The following is a 22,887-nucleotide window of genomic DNA, read 5'->3' as shown; positions in this document are numbered from 1 at the left end:
AGAGCTCGCAACCGTATTGGTTATCCTGTGTGGCGCGCGCAGGTCTTCCTGGGAGATGTAGTCCCGACAGCGTCTGAGGCCGGTGATGTTGAAGATTTCGGCCGAGGGAATTGACAGGGGTCAGAGGTGTGTGTTTGGAAAAGGAACTTGAGGACTGGCGAGAATTCAGCTGAGAAAAAAAAACAGAAAGGCTCAAAGTTTAAGATGAGTGAGGGTTGTGGTTTTTCAGAAATGTACAGATTTACTTAGAAGTAAGCCTCGGTGTGTGATGAATGGTGACATCCAATCAGACGCTTGCAATTACTGTCCTTCTGCTGAGGTCCCGCCCCCCTGTCCCCACACTCAGGAACCAGCGGAGCGCAGGCCACTATGGTGTGGGGTGAACTATAGAAAGGCTTGTTTTCTGACCCACTCTGGTGACTGGGCACCGACGACTCCTAGGCAGGCCTCTAGACTACCAGGCTATAGAGGAAGCGGGCAGGAGGGGTCCGACCCGCGCCCTATCATCTCCTTGATGATTGGTCGACTTCCATCTGTGGGCGTGGTCGGGGCGGAACTAGAGGCGACACCTCCCTCCCGGCCGCCCGCCCGCTGTGAGGAGAGGACCTCCGGGATTCCTAGAGAGGACTCGGAAGTGCTCTCGGGGGTGGGATTTATGGCTTAGTCTTGGACTTGCTTACTTCCGGCGAGGAAGTGTTGAGAAGTGTCGGGTTCGGTGTTGTCAGGGTTTGTAAGAACTCCATCTTCCCCAGCCTGCGTGCCGGGTGCTTGATCTTTGAGGAGAGAGTTCCCCGACCTTGGAGACTGGAGTGGGAAGGCCTAGGGCTTTGTGTCCGGCCTGGGGTCTTGTCCCTAACCGTGGGGAGGGTCTCTCTGATTTGGGGTCAGGGGTGACGCTGCGAATTCCCGGTCCGCATCTGTACCAATAAGCCCAGTTTTTCCAACGGGACTAATGAGGTCTCCCCTGGATCTCTCAAGCTTTCGTGGCTCGGAGGACAGGACAGTTATGATCATCTTAAATGGTTCTTCCCACTTATGCTGACTTGAGTTTCTTGTTTATCTTGGCCCCTTATTTATACGAAATGTATTTTCACCTCTAAAACGGTTGGGTCTGATGTCCGATTTTTATGGCTATTCTTTACCTTTAAAAGAAAAATCTTGAGGATTGCCCTGCTTGTAATCATTTTTAAGGGTGGAGTGATGGCTGTCATTCTAAGTGAGTTACTTTGATAAGTGGTTCTCTTTAGTATGGATGACGCCTTTGCCATCTCTCTTTGCTAACAATGATTCTCGATATATCAGTAGGTTATACAATACTAAAAAATGACCTTCGCAAGAGCTTAAAGGGCAGAAAAGAAATTGAGTCAGAGTAACACAGCCCAACTTCGAGAGACTTCCCTCTGAGTTGGAATGATAATGACAGAATTCCGGGAAGTTATAGACTTAGACCCTCCATCTGAGTCGTCTCAAGAACAAGAGGACCTTCTAATAGTAAAGGTGGAAGAAGAAGAAGATTGCACCTGGATGCAGGAGTACAATCCGCCAACGTTTGAGACATTTTACCAACGGTTCCGTCACTTTCAGTACCATGAGGCCTCAGGACCCCGGGAGGCCTTGAGCCAGCTCCGGGTGCTTTGCTGTGAGTGGCTGAGGCCCGAGCTGCACACCAAGGAACAGATCCTGGAGCTGCTGGTGTTGGAGCAGTTCCTGACCATCCTGCCTGAAGAATTCCAAGCCTGGGTCAGAGAACATCACCCTGAAAACGGAGAAGAGGCTGTGGCTGTCATCGAAAGTATACAGAGAGACCTTGAAGAACGCAGGGAGCAGGTGAGTGGAAGAAAAGATCTGAGCAATGAGAAAAGAGAGAGGAGGAAAGAGTTTAGGAGCTGCTGAGCAGGGGTGAGATCCTTAGCCCTTGGGTACTTCATTCATATTCTTTTATTCTCCTGGAATTAGGTACACTATGGAGATTCCTTGCCACTCCAGGAGGAAAAAAAAAAAAGAAGCAATATCCAGTGTGTTAACCTGCAGAAGACAATCTGCAATTTTTATTTGTTTTTAAGATTGTATATATTTTCTTGAATGGCATGGTACAAAAAAAGGTACATAAGATTGTAATGAAAAGTAAGTTTTCCTTACACCCCTTGCTGCTTATCTGCCTCATTCTTCTCTCCAGAGGCAGCTGTCAGTTTGCTGATACTTGTAGATCTTTGCAGAGATATACCATATTCATTTGGATATTATTACAGAAGTATATGGCATGCTTAAAAAACACACAGATGTTTCTGTGTGTACAAGTTTCTGTGTACTTCTGCCTCTTCCTTTTTATCTACTATATCTTAAATATAAGTAAATGTAAGTAGAGCTGCCCTACTCTTGAAACTACATTCTATTGAATTTTGACCTGAATCCATACATTCTACCATATGACATACCGTAATTTATTCATCTTATTAAAAGACTGTAACTTGTCACACTGAAGTTGTTCCTTTAGATAGTTTTGGAATGTTGACTGTAATGACTGTTCCATTATATAAGTGATTGTAAAATGGAAGCTTTGGAATCAAATTATTGGCTCAGAGATATATTTCCAGTTTTGATAGCTGTTGCATTTTGCTCCTGGAGAGGTTATACCAATTCTTAGTCCCACCAGCAGTCCACAAGAGCATTTTGTTTTAACCACAGCCTAATATGGGATTACCAACCTTTTGGGATATTACCAATGTGAAAGATGTGAAATTTCATTTCATTTCTGTGCAGTTATCATTTGTGTTTCTCTTATGAGCACAAACATATTTTTAAAAGCTATTTCTCACAAATGATGTTTCTTATCTGTATTTCTCACCTATTAGCAACAATAAGTGTGTCTGCTATATGATTTGCATGTGTAACTTTTCTAGTTTCTTGTTTATCTTGCCAGTTGAGGCTAAGGTTTAACTTTTATTTTGTGGTTTCTGGGTTTCATATTCTTTCACTACAATATCATGAAAACATTTCTCATTGCTTCTTTTCCTTGTTTTTTGTTTTTGTCAGTACTTGGGTTTGAACTCTGGGGCCTCCTACTTGCTAGGCTCATGCTCTCCTACTTGAGGCACACCTTTAGTTCTGTTTTTTGCTAGTTATTATCAAGATACGGTCTGGAACTTTTCTTCCCTGGTTGGCCTCTAAACATGATTCTTTAGATTTCAGTGGCTAGGATTATAGGTGTGAGCCACTAGTACCCAACTTTTTTTTTTTTTAATGCTCTTAAGTGTTCTCTTTAGAATTTATTTTCATGTGTCATGTTTGATGTAGTTATAGCTTATTGTTTTCCCTAGAAGTCTATCCAGTTATAGCAATTAGAAAAAAATCTTAGCTGGTTAAAGGTGTCACCTCTAGCACAAATCAGATTTCTGCTTATAGGGATCCATTTCTGGTATATTTTATTTTAGCAAGTTTATTGCCTATTCATGTATCATTATTTGAATTATTTGAGCTCTGTAAATGTTTGGTTTCTTTTTTCTTTTTTTTGAGTTTTTTTGTTTTGTTTTGTTTTTTGGTGCCAGTCCTAGGGCTTGAACTCAGAGCCTGGGTTTCTGAGGTTTTATGCTCAAGGAGAGCACTCTACCATTTGAGCACACCTCCACTTCTGGCTTTTTGGTGGTTAACTGGACATAAGCGTCTCACACACTGTCCTGCTGGAGCTGGCTTTGAACCACAATCCTTAGATCTCAGTGCCTTGAGTAGCTAGGATTATAGGCTTGAGACACTGGTGCCTGATTTGTGTAAATATTTTTGATATCTGGTATGGCTACTCTTACTCCTTCCAGTTTGTTGGTTTTTTTTCCCAGTGCTTTCTTTTCCCTTTAGGGACCTCAGAATTACTTTTTTTTTTCTTTTTCTTTTTTTTTTGGGGGTCCGGTCGTGGGGCCTGAACTTTGGGCCTGGGCGTTGTCCCTCAGCTCTTCAGATCAAGGCTAGCGCTCTACCACTTGAGCCAAGCGCCACTTCCGGCTTTCTTTCTTTTTGCTTATGTGGTGCTGAGGAATCGAACTCAGGGCCTCAGGCATGCAAGGCAAGCGCTCTACCACTGAGCCACCTTCCCAGCCCTCAGAATTACTTTTTTAGAGACAAGCTTGGTGGTACATACCTGTAATCCAAGCACTCAGTAGAGTGAGGCAGAGGGATCATGAGTTCCTGGCCAGTCTGGGCTATATAGTGAGACCCTTTCTAAGGAAGGGGGAAGGAAAGAGAGAGGGAGGGAAAGAAGGAAGGAAGGAAGCAAGCAAGCAATGAAGGAAGGGTGATAGGAAGGAAGACAGAGAAATAGAGATTGTTTTGTTTCCATTGCCCTAAAAATATAGTTCGTATTGTTAAGGTTATGTTAAATCATATGTCAGTATAGTGGGAATTTATAACTTTATATAATTTCATCTTCTCCTTTTTTTTTTTTTTTTTTTTTTTGCCAGTCCTGGGGCTTGAACTCAGGATCTGGGTGCTGTCCCTTAACTTTTTTTGTTCAAGGCTAACACTCTACCACTTGAGTCATAGCTTCACTTCTGGTGATTTTTTTTGGTGCTTTATTGAAGATAAGAGTCTCATGGTTTTTCCTGTCCAGATTAGCTCCAAACTGCAATCCTCAGATCTTAGCCCATTTGAAGAGGTAGAATTATAGGCATGAGCCACAGAGGCCCTGCTCTCTCATCTTAACTTTTTTTTTGGCTGGTTGTGGGGCCTGAACTCTGGGCCTGGGCGCTGTCCCTCAGCTCTTCAGCTCAAGGCTAGCACTCTACCACTTGAGCCACAGCGCCACTTCCTGCTTTTTCTGCTTATGTGGTGCTGAGGAATTGAACCCAGGGCCTCATGCATGCGAAGCAAGCATTCCATCACTGAGCCACCTTCCCAGCCCCTTAATTAACTTTTACTCACTCTGGGCTTTTTCCATTTCCTGGATTGCATTCCACATCTCTTCGTAGGAGAGTTTTAACATGCTCTCTCTGTCTGGGTTATTTCTCTGCCTTCCCTCTGGCTTTCTTCTTCTAATCTTAGGTTTTTAAAAGGACCCTTCCCTAGAAAAGCCTAAAGTAGGTTTCACCTATTCTGTCTCAAAGCATCATATCTTTCCTGTCTTAAGACGTAACACAGTTCACAATTGTGTGTGTGTGTGTGTGTGTGTGTGTGTGTATGTGTGAGTTCTCCAAATAGAAGCCAACTGTGGTTCTTTAGACCCTGCCTAGTCAATGCCTGGCTCATTGTAGATGCATAGGAAACACTGGAACAAATGAAAAGTCTGGCTGGACTCTCCTAGGTTGTTTCCTGGCCCACTAACACTGCTGATAGGTTGTGGTTGTTGTTGTTAGATTATTGTGTGTCCTGAAGCGCTTCCTCCGAAGATGGTCCTGCCTGAAGTAGTACAGGAGTCCCTCGCTCACCAGGCCTTGTCCACAGACCCTGAGGCTGATCAAGAGCCACTGAAGCCCCATCTCCTGGAAGAAAATGGTGAGGCTCTGTGGTTCAGTGAAATAGATGTGAGAGTAGGAAGTCTCTCTGGCCATATGAGCAAGAGAGAGGCTGGAAGCAGGTTGGGATCTGGAGGTTGAACAGGGTTGGAAACTTATGATGAACTTCTAGGCAGCTTCCAGGGAGGCTGGGCCTGTGACATTTCACTCAGAAGTTACAATGTAAGCTGGGCGCTAGTGGCTCACACCTATCATCCTTCCTACTCAGGAGTCAGCCTGGGCAAAAAAGACCATGAGGCTCTTATCTCCAATTAACTACCAGAAAACCAGAGGTGGTACTGTGGCTCAAAGTGGTAGAATGCTAGCCTTGAGTGAAAAAACCTAGGGACAGTGCCCAGGCCCTAATCCAAGCCCCACCACTGAGACACACACACACACACACACACACACACACACACACACACACACACACACACAATATGGAGTGAACAAGGAAGAAATAATCAGAATATCCTTGGCCTCTTGAGTCAGAACCTTCCATGTAGGGAGGTCTCCAGGTTATAGAGTTTCTTGCTTTTTGTCCTGTCTGGCTTAGGACCATGGTTCTCCTATCTACAGTTCCTCCATAGCTGGGAGTACAGATGTGCACCACCCCACCTGGTTGTAGAGGGTCTTGAGAGCTAAGCAGTTGCCAGGGGGCATTGTGGACTTGATTAAAGGAGGTCTTTGATGGTTTCAGACCTAGACTGCAGTATTCTCACTGACACCTCTCTTTCTCCTCCTATAGCCCTTCCTGTTCTCCAGGTTCCTCCCCTTCCCCTGAAGGACAGCCAGGAGTTGACAACCTCACTTCTCTCAGCTGGGTCCCAGGTGAGCCAGAACTTTTTTCCTTTGTGAGAACCCATACCTCTTCTTTGCCTTCAGCCAAGTCTTTATAGGGAGGCTATTTTCTTTCATGCATCCATGCCCAGGTAGGTCTGGTAGATTCATTCCCTCTGTCCTTTTCCTTTCTTCCCTCCTTCCTCTCCTCTGAGGCATAGAACCTCCCCTCATTCCCTTCCTTCATGACAAGACCTTCTCCAGCTCCTGATTTGAATATGAGGAGTGGGAATTTACCCAACCTCTCCTGTTTCAGAAGTTGGTGAAAATTGAAGATGTGGCAGATGTGGCAGTGTCTTTTATCCTGGAGGAATGGGGACATTTGGATCCGGCCCAGAAGTCTTTGTATAGGGACAGCAGGAAGGACAATTATGGGAGGATTACTTGCATGGGTAAGAAGAATGATCACACTGCATGGACTTAAGGCATCTTCATTTTGTTATCTTGTAAACAATGTTTCTGTCACATGCTACAAAAGCAGATATGTTTCTACTGCTGATACTTTTCTTTTTCTTTTATCTTTTTTTTTTTTCCCCGGCCCTTGTGGAGCAAACTCTGGGCCTGGGCGCTGTCCCTCAGCTCTTCAGCTCAAGGCTAGTGCTCTACAACTTGAGCCACAGCGCCACTTCTGTTTTTTTCTGCTTGTGTGGTGCTGAGGAATCGAACCCAGGGCCTCATGCATGCAAGGCAAGCACTCTACCACTGAGCCACCTTCCCAGCCCAGTATAATGCATCTTATCTTGGTCAATGTCACTCCTTCTTCTGTGCTCCTTTGCAGTGGATAGTGTTGATAAAAGCTTAAAATAAATCGATTTTAGTTTTAATTTTAGCAGTTAATGTATCCCTTGAAAGTTGGATAGTTCTTTTTTTAAACTATTGCTATTATTATAATTATTGTTACTAGTATTTTAGCTTTGGCTGCTAGATGGAGGCTCTCTTTAGCCTTTTGTTGTTGTTGTTGTTCATTTGTTTTGATCAGTGTTGGGGATGGAACTTCTACTCCCCAAGCAAGCCAGTCTATCGTTTGAGTCATGTCCCCAGTCCACCTTTAGTTTATTTGGGGGATAGGGATGGTGACATTTCTATGTCTGCCTCCCAAGTAGTCGGGACCACGAAAGTCAGCCACACCAGTCGGCCAGGTCATGTTACAAGGTCGTGCCATCCTTGCCCACTTACTGCTCTTGTGCCCTGCCTCCATTTTCGGGCCGGCTTCAGTCGTGGCTGACTTGCCGGTCTCCCCTCCTTTCCTTCAGATTATGAGTCCAAGGACGCTGTGGAGCTCGTGGTGAAGCAGATTTCCGAGGAAGCCGAGTCGCACTGGATGGCTGCAGCGGGCCCAGCCGGCAGCGGCTCCCCGGGCGGGGAGGGGGTGGTGCAGAGGTGGCAGGTCAGCCCCCCCGCGGGGAGGTCGAGGCACTCTGCGCCCCCCAAGCCCGGCGTTGGCACTGGCGGAGTCAGCGGCGCTGGAGGCGGTGGGGAGAGAGGCCACCGGTGCAGCGACTGCGGGAAGTTTTTCCTGCAAGCCTCCAACTTCATCCAGCACCGGCGCATCCACACCGGCGAGAAGCCGTTCCGCTGCGGCGAGTGCGGGAAGAGCTACAACCAGCGCGTGCACCTGACGCAGCACCAGCGCGTGCACACGGGCGAGAAGCCGTACGCCTGCGCCGTGTGCGGCAAGGCCTTCCGCGTGAGCTCGCACCTGGTGCAGCACCGCAGCGTGCACAGCCGCGAGCGGCCCCACGCCTGCGCCCAGTGCGGGAAGCGCTTCGGCCGCCACTCGCACCTCGTTGAGCACCTGAAGCGCCATGCCAGGGAGAAGGCCCAACGGTGTACGCACGCGGGAGGGGTGTGTGTGGGGACGGGTGGTGGACGGACAGACGGACAGACGGATGGAGCTGCCACCGCCTCATCCGGACCCCACCCCACTGCCAGGCAAAGATGCCAGCCCGTGCACCTCTTCCCTTGTACTCTGATCCCCTGGTCACCCCTGCCTACAACCCGCCCTTCCCCAGGGCCGTCTGCCTGTGGCTCATAGGGCTCTGCTCTGGCGCTGCTGGAACCTTTTGCATATGATCTGCGACCTTGCTTGTCCTACCAAATTAGATTCACTTACTCCAGTCACTCACTTTATTTTAGAATGATAAAGTAGCAGTATTGAGGTAAGACTGAAGGAAAGAAAGAAGAAAAGGTCTCCCACGACCCCTAACCAATAGCACTACTGTCACGTAGTATTTCCTTCTCGGTCCTCAGGATCCCATTTTACCAGGCCGTGCTCACAGGGTGCTGTCACTCAACATTTTCCAGTGGGTCTCAGTCCTTCTGTTGCTTATTTTTCACCATCTTGCCACCATGGGTGACATTGCAACCTATTATCCAGCTGTTCCCGTGTTGAACTTTTTTTTTTTTTTTGACTTGATAACTGTGTTTTCCTGACAGATTTTCGTATAATTAGGATTTTTCCTTATATTAGACCCCAGAAGTAGGATTAGGCCTGGGAGCAGTGGCTCACTCCTGTAATCCTAACAGTTTAGGATGCTGAGATTTGAGGATCTCAGTTCAAAACCAGCCCCAGGGCAGGGAGGTCCATGAGATTCTTACCTCTAATTAGCCACCAAAATATAAGAAGAGCTGTGGCTCAAGTGGTAGAGTGCTAACCTTGAGCACAAAACCTTAGGGATTGCGCCCAGGCCCTGAGTTCAAGTCCCAGATTCAGCACACATGCACATAAAAATTAACAAGATGAATAAACCGAAGAAATTTCTTTGTTTAAGAAAAATTGGTTTTCAATTTTTGGCATCATTCATGAGCTTAATAATTGAGTATTAAAAAATCACAGCTCCATTTACAGTGATCTCTTCCATATACGTTTAATGTCACTTAGAGAAAAAAAATGGAAATTACTCAGAGTTTTCCACAATGAAAATAAATCTCTTTTCTTTTTTTTTTCTTCTTTTTTTTTTGTCAGTCATGGAGCTTGAACTTTCTGAATACTGTCCCTCAGCTCTTCAGCTCTACCACTTGAGCCACTGCACCACTTCCAGTTTTCTGACTGGTTGAATGGAGATAAAAGTCTCATGGATTTTCCTGCCTGGGCTGGTTTTGAACCACAATCCTCAGATCTCAGCTTCCTGAGTAGCTAGGATTACAGATGTGAGCCACCCGTGCCTGGCCTGAATAAATTTCTTCTACTTATTCAACTTGTTAATTAAAAAAAAATAACCCTGGGCATAGTAAACCCCAGTAGTAAATAAAATTGATATGAATAGCCCAAGCCTAGCTGTTCAAGTACCCTGTCATGGTATAGAAATTGAGTTTTGTGATGTGTTGAAAGTTCTGTGTTGATCTGGGCTCTCAACCAGGTTTATCCCATTCTTTTGGGAAATCCACCCAAACACTCTGGACTTGAAAAGCAATCTGGTAGTATAGGGGTTTGAACTTGGGGCCTTGGGCTTGCTAGAGTGCTGCTCTACCACAGGAGCCATGCTCCATCCCAGCTTTTGGCTGTTTACTTAGAGATGACTGGCTTTGGGAACTGCTATCTCAGTCTCCTGAGTAGTTAGGATTGCAGGCCTGGCTTAAAATACTATCTTTTATATCTTACTTGCAATTGTGGCTGATTTCCCAGTTAATACTCCTCCCCCCCACACACACACTTTTTTGTGTGGAGCACTTTTTCATCCAGCTGTTTTGTTCTTTGAGCCTCTAATGCTAGGTTCTCAAGGTATGGCAGTGAACACAACAAACCCTGGTTGAGTCCTCATGGAATTGACTGGTGGAGTAGCTGACAGGAAAGGCCGTGAGCACTCCCTAGGTGAAGTGTGAGGTGGTGTGTGCGCAGGAAACTGAAGCAAAACACCAGCTCAGAGTAAAGAGAGCAGGGATTGCTACATGTATCATTTGTCCTCTTGTCAGTATTTGTGTGTGTGTGTGTGTGTGTGTGTGTGTGTGTTTTACTAAGATTTGAATGCAGAACCTCAGTCTTAGCTAGGTAAGCCTTCTACCATTTGATCCATGCCCCAATTTTTTTGTTTTTTGTTTTAAGATAAGTTCTCATGATTTTGCCAGAGCTAGCCATGGACCAGCCTCAGACCTTGATCCTCTTACCTCTTGAGTAGCTGGGATTACAGAGGAACCCCACCTGACCTACTTGTTCTTGGAGTTAAAGTCTTACTAACTTTTCCTGGGAATATCAAACCATGACCCTCCTATCTTTGCCTCCTAAAGTAACTGGGATTACAAGTGTGAGTCACTGAGCCTGGCCTTGATAGTATTTTTTTTTTTTTCTGGGTCATTTCTCCCAGCTCCTGATTAGATATTCTCCCAACTCCATATTCTGTTCATAATCCTTTGCTTGTCATTCTTATGGTCTCCGTCACTTCTCTCACCATCCAGTTGTATATGTTTATTCTTCCTTATTTTTCCTGCCTACCTCATGGTGGGTTACTGAGCCACACACTTCACTGAGCCACTCCCCCTGGTTTCTCTCACGCCTCCCATTTCAGAATTCCATAGAGAAACCACACTTCAAAACAAAGCAAAACAAAAACTCATGTCTGTTCTTGCCTAACCTGAGTTATTCTCATTGTGGTCAGTCTCTCACTTTTTTTTTTTTCCCCACTGATCAAAGACCAAAAGGTTGTTCCTTTTCATTCTCCTTGACACCAAGTGCCTCCAGTATCCCCATTACTGTGTCGCATCCTAGGTTCATCTGATGATTGCCTTTTTCAAACCTAATCATTTGTTTTTTCTTTCGTGAAAGAACCAATGACGAGCCGGGCACCAGTGGATCACACATGTAATCCTAACTCCTCAGGAGGTTGAGGTCTGAGGATCGCGGTTCAAAGCCAGCCTGGGCAGGAAAGTCCATGAGACTCCTATCTCCAATAAACCACTCAGAAAACCGGAAGTGGCCCTGTGACTCAAGTAGTAGAGCGCTAGCCTTGAGCTGAAGGACAGCGCCCAGGCCCAGAGTTCAAGACCCACGACCAACCAAAAAACAAAAACAAAAAAAGAACCGATGGCCCATGCATGTGCTCTTTGCTTTATTTTTAGGTGGTGACAAGAGAGCCAAGAACACGAAGCTGAGCGTTAAGAAGAAAATGTCAGACTTTGCAGCCGCCGACACGGAACTGTCGGGGAAAAGCCAAAGAGACACCTCTGAAGTTCGAAGTCTGGGAGACGGCTATGACCCCCAAGGCCCAGCGGAGAGAACGCCGGGGCTCCCTAGGAAAGAGCTCCCAGGACAGCCCCCGACAAAGAGGATGCACGGCGGCGACGTCCCCAAGAAGCTGTCCCCCGCCGGAGAGAGACCCCACAAATGCGGGGACTGCGGGAAGAGCTTCATCCAGAGCGCCCACCTCATCCAGCACCGGCGCATCCACACCGGCGAGAAGCCGTTCCGCTGCGACGAGTGCGGGAAGAGCTACAACCAGCGCGTGCACCTGACGCAGCACCAGCGCGTGCACACGGGCGAGAAGCCGTACGCCTGCGCCGTGTGCGGCAAGGCCTTCCGCGTGCGCTCGCACCTGGTGCAGCACCAGAGCGTGCACAGCGCCGAGCGGCCCTTCAAGTGTCCCGAGTGCGGGAAGGGCTTCGGCCGGCGCTCGCACCTGGCCGGCCACCTGCGGCTGCACTCCCGCCAGAGGTCCCACCAGTGCCTCGAGTGCGGGGAGATCTTCTTCCAGTACGTCAGCCTCATCGAGCATCAGGTGCTGCACGTGGGCCCGAAGAAGGAAAACCAAGGCCCTGGCGAGGAGGCTCCGGGCTGGAACCTCACGGTGACCGACGAGAAGAAGGTGGAGCTGGAGGCGCAGCCATACCAGTGCGACGTGTGCGGGAAAGCCTTCCCGCACCCGCCCGACCTCATTCAGCACTACAGGACTCACACGGTGGAGAAGGCCCGCCGGTGCGCCGCGTGCAGGGAAGGCGCGGGCCCGTGCCCCCACGCCAAGCCACCCCCGAAAGTCTGCGTGAGCCCCAAGCCCCATCAGTGTCCCGAGTGCGGGAGGGGCTTCGCCCTCAAGTCCCATCTCAGCCAACACCAGAGAATCCACACTGGCGAGAAGCCCTTCCAGTGCAAGGAGTGCGGGGTGAGCTTCAGCTGGAGCGGAAGCCTCCTGAAGCACCTGAGAAGCCATGAAAGGACAGACCCCAGGAGCCCCTTCGGCGTCTAGGCCTGCGCTCCCGCACACAGCTCCCCACATGCCATCTCCCCCGCACAGCCATCCAACCGTCCCCTGTGGGTGTGGTGAAACTGTGCCGTGAGAACTCAGCCGTTCATTACCCGCCAGTGTCCACCAGAAATCAATCCCTGCTGGCTTTCCAGAAGTGTCCTCCCCAAGCCACCAGAAGAACCTCTGGACGGTGGATGAAGGAAAGCCTTCCGGATGGTACTCATTGCTTATGTGGAACTCAGAAAATTGACACGTGATGCAGTAGAAATAAGCTTTATTTGTAGTTTCTGCCTTCTTTTTGGACAGTGTATCTATTCAGGGAAGAGTGAAGTGAAGGAAAGAACTCCTTAGCATGATATCCGTCTGGGTACCTCAGCAATGAACCTTTTCTAGAATGCTCCATTGTTCCCATCTTGAGTATTAAATCCTTTGAAGAGAAATTGACTTAAGGCATTTATTTTATTTAGCGAAATGGGAGTTCAGAGGCCTGATGGGATGTGGTTCCTGCTTGCCTCAGTCTTTACCCTCCATGAAACCCTGACTTGTTTTCATTTTGATTGTTCTAGAACAAGGCTAGCTGGTAGAAAGAGGAGTGTTAATTTGTAAATGAAGAAACAGTGCTACAGGTTGGTCAGAACTTAAGTCAGGAGAGAGGGACCTGAGGAGGCAGAGAAGAGAATAGACATACAAAGCTATGGAATGGAGTATAGTACAAGAAGGAGACAAGTGTGTGAGTTGTGGCTCAGTTGGTAGAGCACTAGCCAATAAGCAAAAGCATCAGGTACAAACTTCAGGTCTCACCCATGACACATCCCCACACACACCAACAGTTCAGGTCCCAGTCTTGAACCAAAAAGGAGAAGGCAGTAAATTCCACAGAAGGAATGGGACAAAGTTGAATTAAAGACTTGGTCTGTGCAGTATGTGGTACTTGGGAAGGCCTCCCATGTAAGGAGATGGTATCTACAGTGAGTTTCAGTTTATGTCACAGCTAGACCAGAGAGGGATGTGTTTCAGCATTGCCATTTGGGAACATCTTGGTAGGATTTTTTTTTTTTTTTTTTTTGGGTCCGGTCGTGGGGCCTGAACTCAGCCTGGATGCTGTCCCTCAGCTCTTCAGCTCAAGGCTAACGCTCTACCACTTGAGCCACAATGCCACTTCCGGCTTTTTTCTTTTTGCTTATGTGGTGCTGAGGAATCAAACCCAGGGCCTCATGCTGCAAGGCAAGCGCTCTACCACTGAGCCACCTTCCCAGCCCAGTAGGATTTTTTTATTTTGGAGACACATCTTCACTCTGCAGCTCCACTGACTTAGAAGTCTATATAGCCCAGGCTACCCTCTAATTGATGGCTTCTTACTGCCTCAGCCTCCTGAGTGCTGGGATTACAGATGTGCACTGCTTTTGTGGGGGGAAAATTGAGGTGGTTGGGAGCATGGACTTGAGCTTGTTTGCTAGAGAGAGTGCTTCTAGACCCTCCTGAATCTCTGCTCCTTCTGGTATTGCCTGGTGCAAAACTAGTGCCCATTTGGTACTTGTGATCTTCTGTGTGTGTTATCATGGTACCTTGACTAGACCTCAGCTGCTAAGTGCTCACACCTGGCCTTCTGAATCTGGGGAAAATCACCTTCAGAAGGTAGGGCCTGCCTTGTACAGTTCTTCCTCCAAGCCACTCTGCAGTGACTGACTGATAAGAGGCACAAAGGCTGAGTCATTTGCTGCCTTGAGAGGAGACGGAAATTCTAGTGCAGTTTGTATTCCAAACCTTCTTGAAATCAGTCCACACCCATGCTTGCTTTGTCTTCCCTGTCCTCTCAGCGCCTCTTGACTCGAAGTGTTTCCTGAAGAGTTACTCATAGTAAATCACATGACTCTGCATCCCAGCCTCAGGCTCTACCCTAGAGGACCCAGTGGTCTTGGACAGCTGATATACTTTACCTGAATGACTCGTTTAGTTGTTGTTCTCCAGGAGACCAGTGAGACCTCCATTAATGAGGATGGGTTGAGTGTTGCTAGTCCTTGGTAGCTACTGACAATCACTTATGGATTGGGATGCTATATAGGTAGAAGGGGATGAAGTGACTGGCGTAAGGTTTAGGACAAAGAGGAAAATAATATAAGAATTAGAGAATTTCCTGTCGCTGGTGAGTTACACCTGTAATCCTAGCTACTCAGGAAGCTGAGATCTGAAGATAGTGGTTCCAAATCAGCCTGAGTAGAAAAGTTAGCTAACACATACACACACACACAAAACCTGGGCTGAAGGCATGGCTCAAGTAGTACAGTACCAGCCATGGATGGAAAAAGCTGGGACAGAGTGTGAAATTCAAATCCTAGTACCAGTACCAAAAGAGAGGAAGAAGGGATTTTCAGAATCATGCGGCTTTGCGCAACCCCACTAACTCCGGGAAAAAGAGTATCATTCTAGTGATGACCCTAGCGTCAGCCTGATGAGTGACAGCTTCAGAAGGCTCCTGGGCGGGGCCTTCATCCGGGGCTTTCATCCGGGGCCCGCCGGAAGTGACGTCGAGAAGCGCAGTCCTCCCGGCAGTCTAGAGCGGCCCTGGAAAGGCTGGCGTGGCCGACGAACGAGTGAGTGTGTCGGTGACGGGACGGTCGCCGGGCCCGCCTCTGCGCTCGGGTGAGTCTTCCGGAAGCCGTTGTGGCGTCGCCGCCGTGGGAGCAGGCCCTGCTTTCGAGTCCCTGAGAGGAGGAGGAGGCGGCGGCCGGCCTCGGCTGACGTCTGTGGGAACGCGGAGGCCCAGGCGTCCGGGCCTGGTTTTCTCTTCCGTCCTGGTTAGTCCCGAAGCCCCGGGGACCCAGAGCTCGGCGCTCAGGACCGGGTGACCGAGCCCTGGCCTGAGCTGCGTCCGCACGGCCCGCTCGGACGCTGCGCTTTCTCGCTTCAGAAGGGGAAGTGGGAGGCGGGCGGCGTAGGGCGAGGCCCTGGGAGGGCCTGACTGGGAGCGGGCGAGGGCTGGGTGCGGAGGACCGGGCCCCGTTACGTCCTTGGGTTTGAAGGACATCACTCAACCCGATCGGAATCGTAGCTCTTGCAGACTGTCCACTCAGCCTAACGAAGGGGCTGGCGCCTATACTGGACTTTTTATTATTAGTCCGACCTGTTTATTAATTGACGGTGTGCTGGCGGCGTTACTAAATAATTCCTAAAGGGCCTGCCTTGGGGGCGGAGAAAAACAATGAGTAATCATAACTGACTTGGTTCTCTTGAGAACACCCTGGAGCCTCCAGAGAAGATTGCAAATTCCCAGATACTTAAAACTTGCTCCGAAAAGCCTTACACTGTTGAACTGATGTGTTGATTTTTTTTTTTTTTTCCCTTAAAGGAAAAATCACAATGCTAGTGTGCTGGTGCACGCCTATAATCCCAGCACAAGGGAGGGTGAGTGGGAGGGAGAGCCAGAGTTCCAGGCCTAGACTCAGCAGAGCCCCTGTCTTGGAAAACCAAAACCAACAACTCCAACAAAAACAAATAGCAACAAAAAAGCTACAAGTTCAAATTTCTTAGAGTTGAAATAACGTAGGACATTCTCATTTGGATCTTAAGTATTTTAAACGGAATAATATCCTTTTTTTCCTTCCCCCCCTCCAAATTTTGAGTGGTTTATCGGGATTAATTTTTTTTTTTTTTTTTTGTCGGTCGTGGGGCTTGAACTCTGGGCCTGGGCGCTATCCCTCAGCTCTTCAGCTCAAGGCGAGCGCTCTACCATTTGAGCTACAGTACCACTTCCGGTTTTCTGGTGGTTTATTGGAGATAGGAGTCTCACGGTCTCTCCTGTCCAGGCTGGCTTTGAACCGTGATCCTCAGATCTCAGCCTCCTGAGTAGCTAGGATTACAGGTGTGAGCCACCAGCGCCCGGCCTATCGGGATTAATTTTGAACAGTATATAAAGATACTTTGCTAAGTCCTGAGTAATTATGGGATATTTTAACTTACAACAATAATTTCTCCTAATTTCACCCTGCAGTGATGCTCATTGACCTCCTGGATAGGGATGGAGGAAATATCAACTGAGGAAACAGCAGGATCATCAAGGGTCCAGTTTCAGTCTTTGGAGACCTTTGAAAGACCTGAGTGTCTTTCCCCAGAGCCTCAGTTCATGCAAGATACCAACATGGAACAGGGACTCATTGGGGGTAAGACAGAGATGATACTTACATCCTGGGCCTGGTATGAATCCAGAGCCTTGAATAAGAAGATGGCCCTTAGAGGGAGGACTGGACAGGAGGGGCAGTTATAGCTCAGCTCCTTCTTGACCCTTCTTCTAAGCCTGGCTCATCTTGCTTTAATGTCAGAGTGGTAGTCACTTGCTCTGCTCTGGCTGTTTGTCCTTCAGAAAACCTTCCCTTTGTCCCAGTTGCCACATCCAGAATAATTCCTCAGATATGCTGCTTTTGCCATATCTCACAGTCCTTGACTGACTTTGGCTTCCTCTTAAATTCCCCCCTTTACCTCCTGTTCCCTTCAATTTAGTTTCTCTTTCCTTGTGACGTTTTGTGCTTTGCCCCTGCATTCTGTTGCAGCTGCAGTGTTTGTAACATACCTAATTTTTGACAAGCAACTTTTTTTTTGAGGGGGGGGTGCTTGCTCCTCCTGGGGCTTCAACGCAAGGCCTAGGTGCTGTCCCTGAGCTTTTGTGCTCTACCACTTGAGCCAAAGCTCCACTGTGGGTTTTTGGTAGCTACAGATAGTCTCACAGACTTTTCCTACTCAGACTGGCTTTGAACTGCCATCCTCATATCTCAGCCTCCTGAGATTACAGAGACATGAACCACCAGCTCCCAGCAAGAAAACAACCATTTAATCCTTGGATGAGCATAATGCCTGTTTGGATGTATATATGTTACATATTGACCATGCAGTCACATGTTAGTATATAAGTAGGTTGGTCAGGTTTTTTTTTTCTTTTCCCTGTTTTTGACAACTGGTTCCTAGATTGCTGTGGCCAGCTCCAGTACTTGAAGTAACTTGTGTGTCAGCAACACTGTGGAGTGCCATGAGGTGGAGGGGGGGGGGGAGCATTGAGAGAGAATCATTCCTGTTTCTAGAAGCTTTACACACTGATTGCAGAGGCAGTGCTCATCGACAAATGGCCTAGATAAGTCATTACACATCCACATCTTTATGCTTTGCTTTGCTCATGTGCCAAGACAGGTACAGGGCTTACTCTTCTGCAAGAGGAATATCATTCATGAGGATAGTAGTAAAATCCTGTATGATAGGACTAAATGTGTAAGTGGGAGCTAGTAGGAGGAGCAGCAGACATGCCCAGTACCTGAGAAGTGGTTCATTAGAACATTTGACATGAAGGAGGGTCCCATTGACACCCCTTGTGCTTCTTCTGAAAGGGAGCCCTAGGAAAGGGCTGCTCTCACTCTTGGCTCCTTTCTCCTCCCTCAGCTCCATCTGTTCTGCAGGTACCTGCTCTTCCCCATGAGGGAAGCCCAGGAGACCAGGCAGCTGCACTCCTGACAGCCAGGTACCAGGTGAGCTGAGGAACCCTCTGCTTTTCCTCAGGGACTGTGGTTGCTGCTTGAGTGTGGCCTATCCCTCATCCTATCTGTGAACCTTGCGTGGATTTATTTATTTTTTCAGTAGCAGACCTCAGGTGTGGCATTGTTCCTCTTCGGAGACCTAGACCTTATGTAAACCTCTTTCCCATCTCCCAACACCACCTTTGTCCATGATATTGTGATGGGCATGTGTTAGATGTTAAGGGATTTATACCCTAGCTTCTCTCCATTCTCCCTCCTCCCCAACATAAACACACACCAAATACCATCTCTGTTCTCATCTTCACTCTCTGGTCATGGTGCTGCATTGGCCTTATTCCCCAGACCATCCAGAATGTATTATTTCAGGAGTTTGTGACATTCGAGGATGTGGCTGTACACCTTACTCGAGAGGAATGGGGATGCCTGGACCCTGTTCAGAGGGATCTCTACAGAGAAGTGATGTTAGAGAATTATGGGAACGTGGTCTCACTGGGTAAGGACCAGCTTTCTTATTATGCAAATTACCTATTTCTGAGTAGGTTTATGATCTCTGAGGTCAGTAGAGTGTGGCTTAGATTTCAGGTTTTAGAGCCTCTGAATCCTCTATCTTTAAGGTCATCTCCTATGGGAGGGGAACTAAAATTCCTTTGGAGTGTCAAGAAGACATTTTACTCTTTATCCCCAGTTCATGTTTCCTGTTTTGTGGGACATCCGTTCCTTGTTAGCAAAGGAAAGCTTGTTTGTGCTTTGCCTAAGTTCTCACCTTTTCTCTTTTTCTTTTTTATGAGAGATCTGAATGTCTTCCCAACCCCCAGCTAGATTCTTTTCCTCTTATATATCAGTGCCCCTGTGTCTGAAAATTTTCCACTGAAGAAAAATACCTTTTTAAAAAGATAAGCTAAAATCTCCCTCATTTCTTAAGATCCCTAAGTTCATCTCTAAGTAGGGAAGTTTGAGAGACTTCATTTAAAGACATGACTCACTAAGTAGTTTTCAGTGAGTCACCTAAATGGTAATCCTAAATAACCACACCCAGGCCAGCAGAAGTCTCACATGTTTACCCCACTCCTTGCATCACTCTGAGATGGGGTAAATCCTTCCACCACATCTCTCTTGTAAGTCTGAATAGTGCAGTAGGCAGCTGAAATTAGGCAAGCCTATGTGCTGCTGAGAAGTATCAGAGGCGGTTGTTGACAGTCTCCTTGAGGTGAGCATTGTTTTTTCTCTTGTTTTTTGGCCTGTCTGCTTTTGCACTCTTGTGAATGTGTGTATACTTGCTCACTCTCTTCTTGGGCCTCCTCCCCCTTTTTTAGTTTGCCTATTTTGGTGACATCTAGGACACTTTTTCTCTTCTTGATTACACCTAGGGTTCAAGAGGTCTTCTTGTGGGGAAGCAGTTTGCCCACTGGGAAGGTTTTTAGTGTGTTTCCCATTCGTGGTTCTTTGATCTTTGTAGGCATACTTCTCCGCCTTCCCACCACCCGGATTCATTGTGTGAATTCCTGCCCAGCCCTGAGTCATACCCAGGCTTGTGCTTTCTCTGGAGAAACACTTGCAGTCCTTACGGCAGGAATCTCCAAGAGGTGGCCCAAGTGTCGGCTTTCCATCGGTAGTGCACGTGCCTGCTCGGGAACTTCTTTTCCACAATTGTGAGATTAAGCTTGGTTCCTGGAGTGGATGCTCCTCAGGATGTCACCACTCTGTAAAGTTGCAACTGCTCAAATGACCGGTGTTAAGTTTCTAACTCGAGGGGTGAAGGAAGACTTCTGTGCAACCAGCTGCAGATTGAACCCAGCTTCTTTGGAAACCATGTTTGGTAGTCAGCTGCTTTGTTCTGAAAAACACCAACTTTACCCCCATTTCTTCAGTTATGTTCTTTTCATGTTAGAGTACGGAACATGGGTCCTCCTTTTCAGTAGTGAACATGACCTGCCCCTTGTGTGGCCACACTGTCCTGTGACTCTTGGACTTTCTTCATGTTTCACATCATAGTTTTCTCCTTCCTTCAAGGTTCTGCCCTTGGTTCTTTGTAGTGCCCTACAGATTGGCGTGTTTATATTGCCTTTCCCAATTCAGTGTTCCTTAATGCTGTCTTAATGGAGGGGAAGCTGGAGAGTTAAGAAAAAATTAAGACTTTTATTTCAGGGCATCAAAATGAATGTATATTTAATAACTTTGTAAACTGTAAAGCGATACATATATAATTGTAAACTACTGTTAATTTTACCTATTAATTACAGAATTTCCAACCATTAACTTGTCTACTTCTTGGTGTAAAGAAAGTTGGTATCAGTTTAACAAAGCCTAATAGCCCAAGAATCTACCAAACTAGACTTTATTCTTTTTTCCTGCCATCTGTGCATACACACTGGATACAAATGCACACTCACACCAGGCAGCCCTCCTACTCAGCTCACTTTTGTGACCAAATCAGTGACATCTTAGCAATTTATTTTTGTGTATGTGCACATGCCAGTACTAGGGCTTGAAGTCAGGGTCTGGATGCTGTCCCTTATCATTTTCACTCAAAAGACTGTCAAGCTGCCACTGGAACCACAGCTCTACTTCTGGCTTTTTGATAGTTAATTGGAGATGAGTCTCATGTCCTTTCCTGCCTGGGCAGGCTTTGAACCTTGATCCTCAGATCTCAGCCTTCTGAGAAGCTAGAATGACAGGCATGAACCACCTGTCGGTTCCTTAGCAATTATTTCTACAGTTCTTGGGAAGTCATTTTCATATGTGAGTTCTGCACTACTCCACCCAAAGTTTAAGGTTATATGTTTGTCATTTTATTTCTTGTTTAGAATTGTGAATAGGACTGCATAATTAAGTTTGACTTAAGCAGTCCTACTTTCTTGAAAATCAGATATTAAGTGCTATTTATTATCAGATTTAAGAAGAACCATATTCTGTTGACAATGAATGAACAGCTGACTTGAAGGGTTATACCCAAATGGGAGTTATCTGTGAGTTAATCCTAGAGAGTGAGACCTGGGAAGAGGGCTGGAATGTATTTCACATGTGTCATTGTGGCAGGTGTCCTGGTGTTAGAAATATGCTTATTGTAATTCTAGTTGAAAAATGAATCAGTAGATTGTGTTTCCCACATCTTTCCTATTGCTTTTTTTGTTTTTGTTTTTGTCAGTTGTAGGGCTTGAACTCAGGGTCTGGGTACTGTTACTGAGCCTCCTTGTGCTGAAAGCTAATGCTGTACCATTTGAGCCACAGTTTTCTGTGAGTTAATTGGAGATAAGAGCCTCATGGGGACTTTCCTGCCTGGGCTGGTTTCGAAATGTGATCCTCAGGTCTCAGCCTCCTGAGTAGCTAGGATTACAGGCGGGAGCTACAAGGGCCCAGCTCTCCTATTGCTTTTTGAAATTGATGTCATGGAGGACAAGTGATTTTCTATAAAATGTTTTCTACTGAGATGGCTGTTTCTTATTTATACGTGGTACTAGATATCAAAGTTCTGTGAGCAGAGGACATTATTATTATTTTATAGCTGAGGAAACTGAGGCTCAGAGAAGTTACCTTTACAGGGTTAGTAGGTTTGGGATCCAAATCTGTCCTTTTATGATAGTAGGTCCAACTGCATATGGCAGTTTTGTTTTTTGTTTTTTGTTGGTTGTGAGGCTTGAACTCTGGACTTGGGCACTATCCCTGTACTCTTCAGCTCAAGGCGAACGCTCTACTGCTTGAGCCACAGTGCCACTTGGGTTTTCTAGTGGTTTACTGGAGATAAGAGTTTCACGGAATTTTCTGCCCGGGCTGGCTTTGAACCGAGATGCTCAGATCTCAGCTTCCTGAGTAGCTAGGATTACAGGCATGAGCCACCAGCTCCCGGCTCATGTTTGGGTATTTTTAATGTGTTGTCTCTTCTGATGGCAAGAAAATTCAAAATGACCATAACAAATTGGGCAGACAGGCCAATTCATACAGTGTGAGAACAGAAGGGCCCTGCATTCAAGAAGTATTCCTGCCTACCAGGTAGCTACATAAGAATGCAGTTGCTATGTAGAGTTTTCACTTGCATATTTATTAAGGACCAAGAAAAGCATGATGCTTCCAGATGGCTAAATCTTGTCTTATGTTAAATACTTTGGAGAGCACAGCAAGTGAAATGTAGACCAGATTTTCTAAGACAAACACAAAAGGAGCATGTTTATGTTACTTTATACTGTTAATTTCCTCAAGTTAGATTTTGCTTAAGACCATTCTACTGGTGTGAAATTTCAATATAAGAAATTTGCATTTCTTTGTCATAAAATAGCCAATTAGATACTTTTAAATATAATTTCTGTGACTCCAAATTCTAAGAATTCTGGCTTTTTTTTTTTGGTCAAGACAAGAGGAGGCTGGAAATCAGCCAGGGACCTCTTGCATGCTAGACAAGTACTCTATAACTGAGCTGTGCTCCTAGCTCTCCCATATTTTGTGCTAAGACTTTTTGTTTTTAATCTTTTGTTGTTGTTGTTGGTCATGGGGCTTGAACTTGGGCTTGGGCAGTGTCCCTCAGCTCTTCAGCACAAGGCGAGCACTCTACCACTTGAGCCACAGTGCCACTTCCAGTTTTCTGGTGGTTTATTGGAGATAAGAGTCTCATGGACTTTCCTACCAGGGCTGGCTTTGAACTGTGATCCTCAGATCTCAGCCTCCTGAGTAGTTAAGATTACAGGTGTGAGCCACCAGCGCCCGGCTCTTTTTTTTTTGGTTGGTCATGGGGCTTGAACTCTGGGCCTGAGTGCTGTCCCTCAACTCCTTAGCTCAAGGCTAGCACTCTCCCACTTGAGCGTAGAACCACTTCTGGTTTTTCTGGTAGTTAATTGGAGATAAGAGTCTCATGGACTTTCTTGCCCAGGCTGGCTTTAAACCGTGAGCCTC

At 46.8% G+C, this 22,887-nt stretch overlaps 2 protein-coding genes across 11 annotated transcripts in view; both read left to right on the top strand.

The window, feature by feature from the left end:
- Positions 1–630: 630 nt before the first annotated feature.
- Zkscan5 (zinc finger with KRAB and SCAN domains 5) lies at positions 631–12,934 on the top strand. Of its 3 annotated transcripts, none has more exons than XM_042686759.1 (6): positions 631–1,827; positions 5,340–5,478; positions 6,226–6,308; positions 6,577–6,709; positions 7,571–8,146; positions 11,370–12,934. In XM_042686759.1, the coding sequence occupies exons 1-6, from the start codon at positions 1,411–1,413 to the stop codon at positions 12,488–12,490; spliced, it is 2,469 nt and encodes an 822-aa protein (XP_042542693.1). In that variant the 5' UTR covers positions 631–1,410; the 3' UTR covers positions 12,491–12,934. The 3 variants fall into 3 exon arrangements, with proteins under 3 accessions (XP_042542693.1, XP_042542692.1, XP_042542694.1); XM_042686758.1 differs by having other exon boundaries at positions 6,574–6,709; XM_042686760.1 differs by lacking the exon at positions 631–1,827 and adding an exon at positions 2,064–2,124 and having other exon boundaries at positions 6,574–6,709.
- A 2,094-nt stretch (positions 12,935–15,028) lies between these two features.
- LOC122113692 (zinc finger protein 655-like) overlaps positions 15,029–22,887 on the top strand; it is a 30,777-nt gene continuing 22,918 nt past the window's right edge. For 2 of the 8 annotated variants that reach the window (XM_042686763.1, XM_042686761.1), the window contains exons 1-4: positions 15,029–15,130; positions 16,479–16,647; positions 17,912–17,997; positions 18,373–18,499. In XM_042686763.1, the coding sequence (XP_042542697.1) occupies positions 16,506–16,647; positions 17,912–17,997; positions 18,373–18,499 (355 nt within the window). In that variant the 5' untranslated portion in view covers positions 15,029–15,130; positions 16,479–16,505. The other 6 variants (XM_042686767.1, XM_042686766.1, XM_042686768.1 and 3 more) reach the window with 5 other exon arrangements.

Source organism: Dipodomys spectabilis, unplaced genomic scaffold (genome assembly GCF_019054845.1).
Source record: "Dipodomys spectabilis isolate Male_0828 unplaced genomic scaffold, ASM1905484v1 ptg000098l, whole genome shotgun sequence".
Taxonomy (NCBI): Eukaryota; Metazoa; Chordata; class Mammalia; order Rodentia; family Heteromyidae; genus Dipodomys; species Dipodomys spectabilis.
Note: the sequence above shows the minus strand (reverse complement) of the source record. Positions and strands in the feature narration are given on the sequence as shown.

Excerpts from the sequence above, each read along its gene's own strand:
- Zkscan5 (XM_042686758.1), top strand. The coding sequence starts at position 1,411 with ATGATAATGACAGAATTCCGGGAAGTTATAGACTTAGACCCTCCATCT. Across the intron at positions 1,828-5,339 it reads TTGAAGAACGCAGGGAGCAG|ATTATTGTGTGTCCTGAAGC; the intron begins GTGAGTGGAAGA and ends TGTTGTTGTTAG. Across the intron at positions 6,309-6,573 it reads TTCTCTCAGCTGGGTCCCAG|AAGTTGGTGAAAATTGAAGA; the intron begins GTGAGCCAGAAC and ends CTCCTGTTTCAG.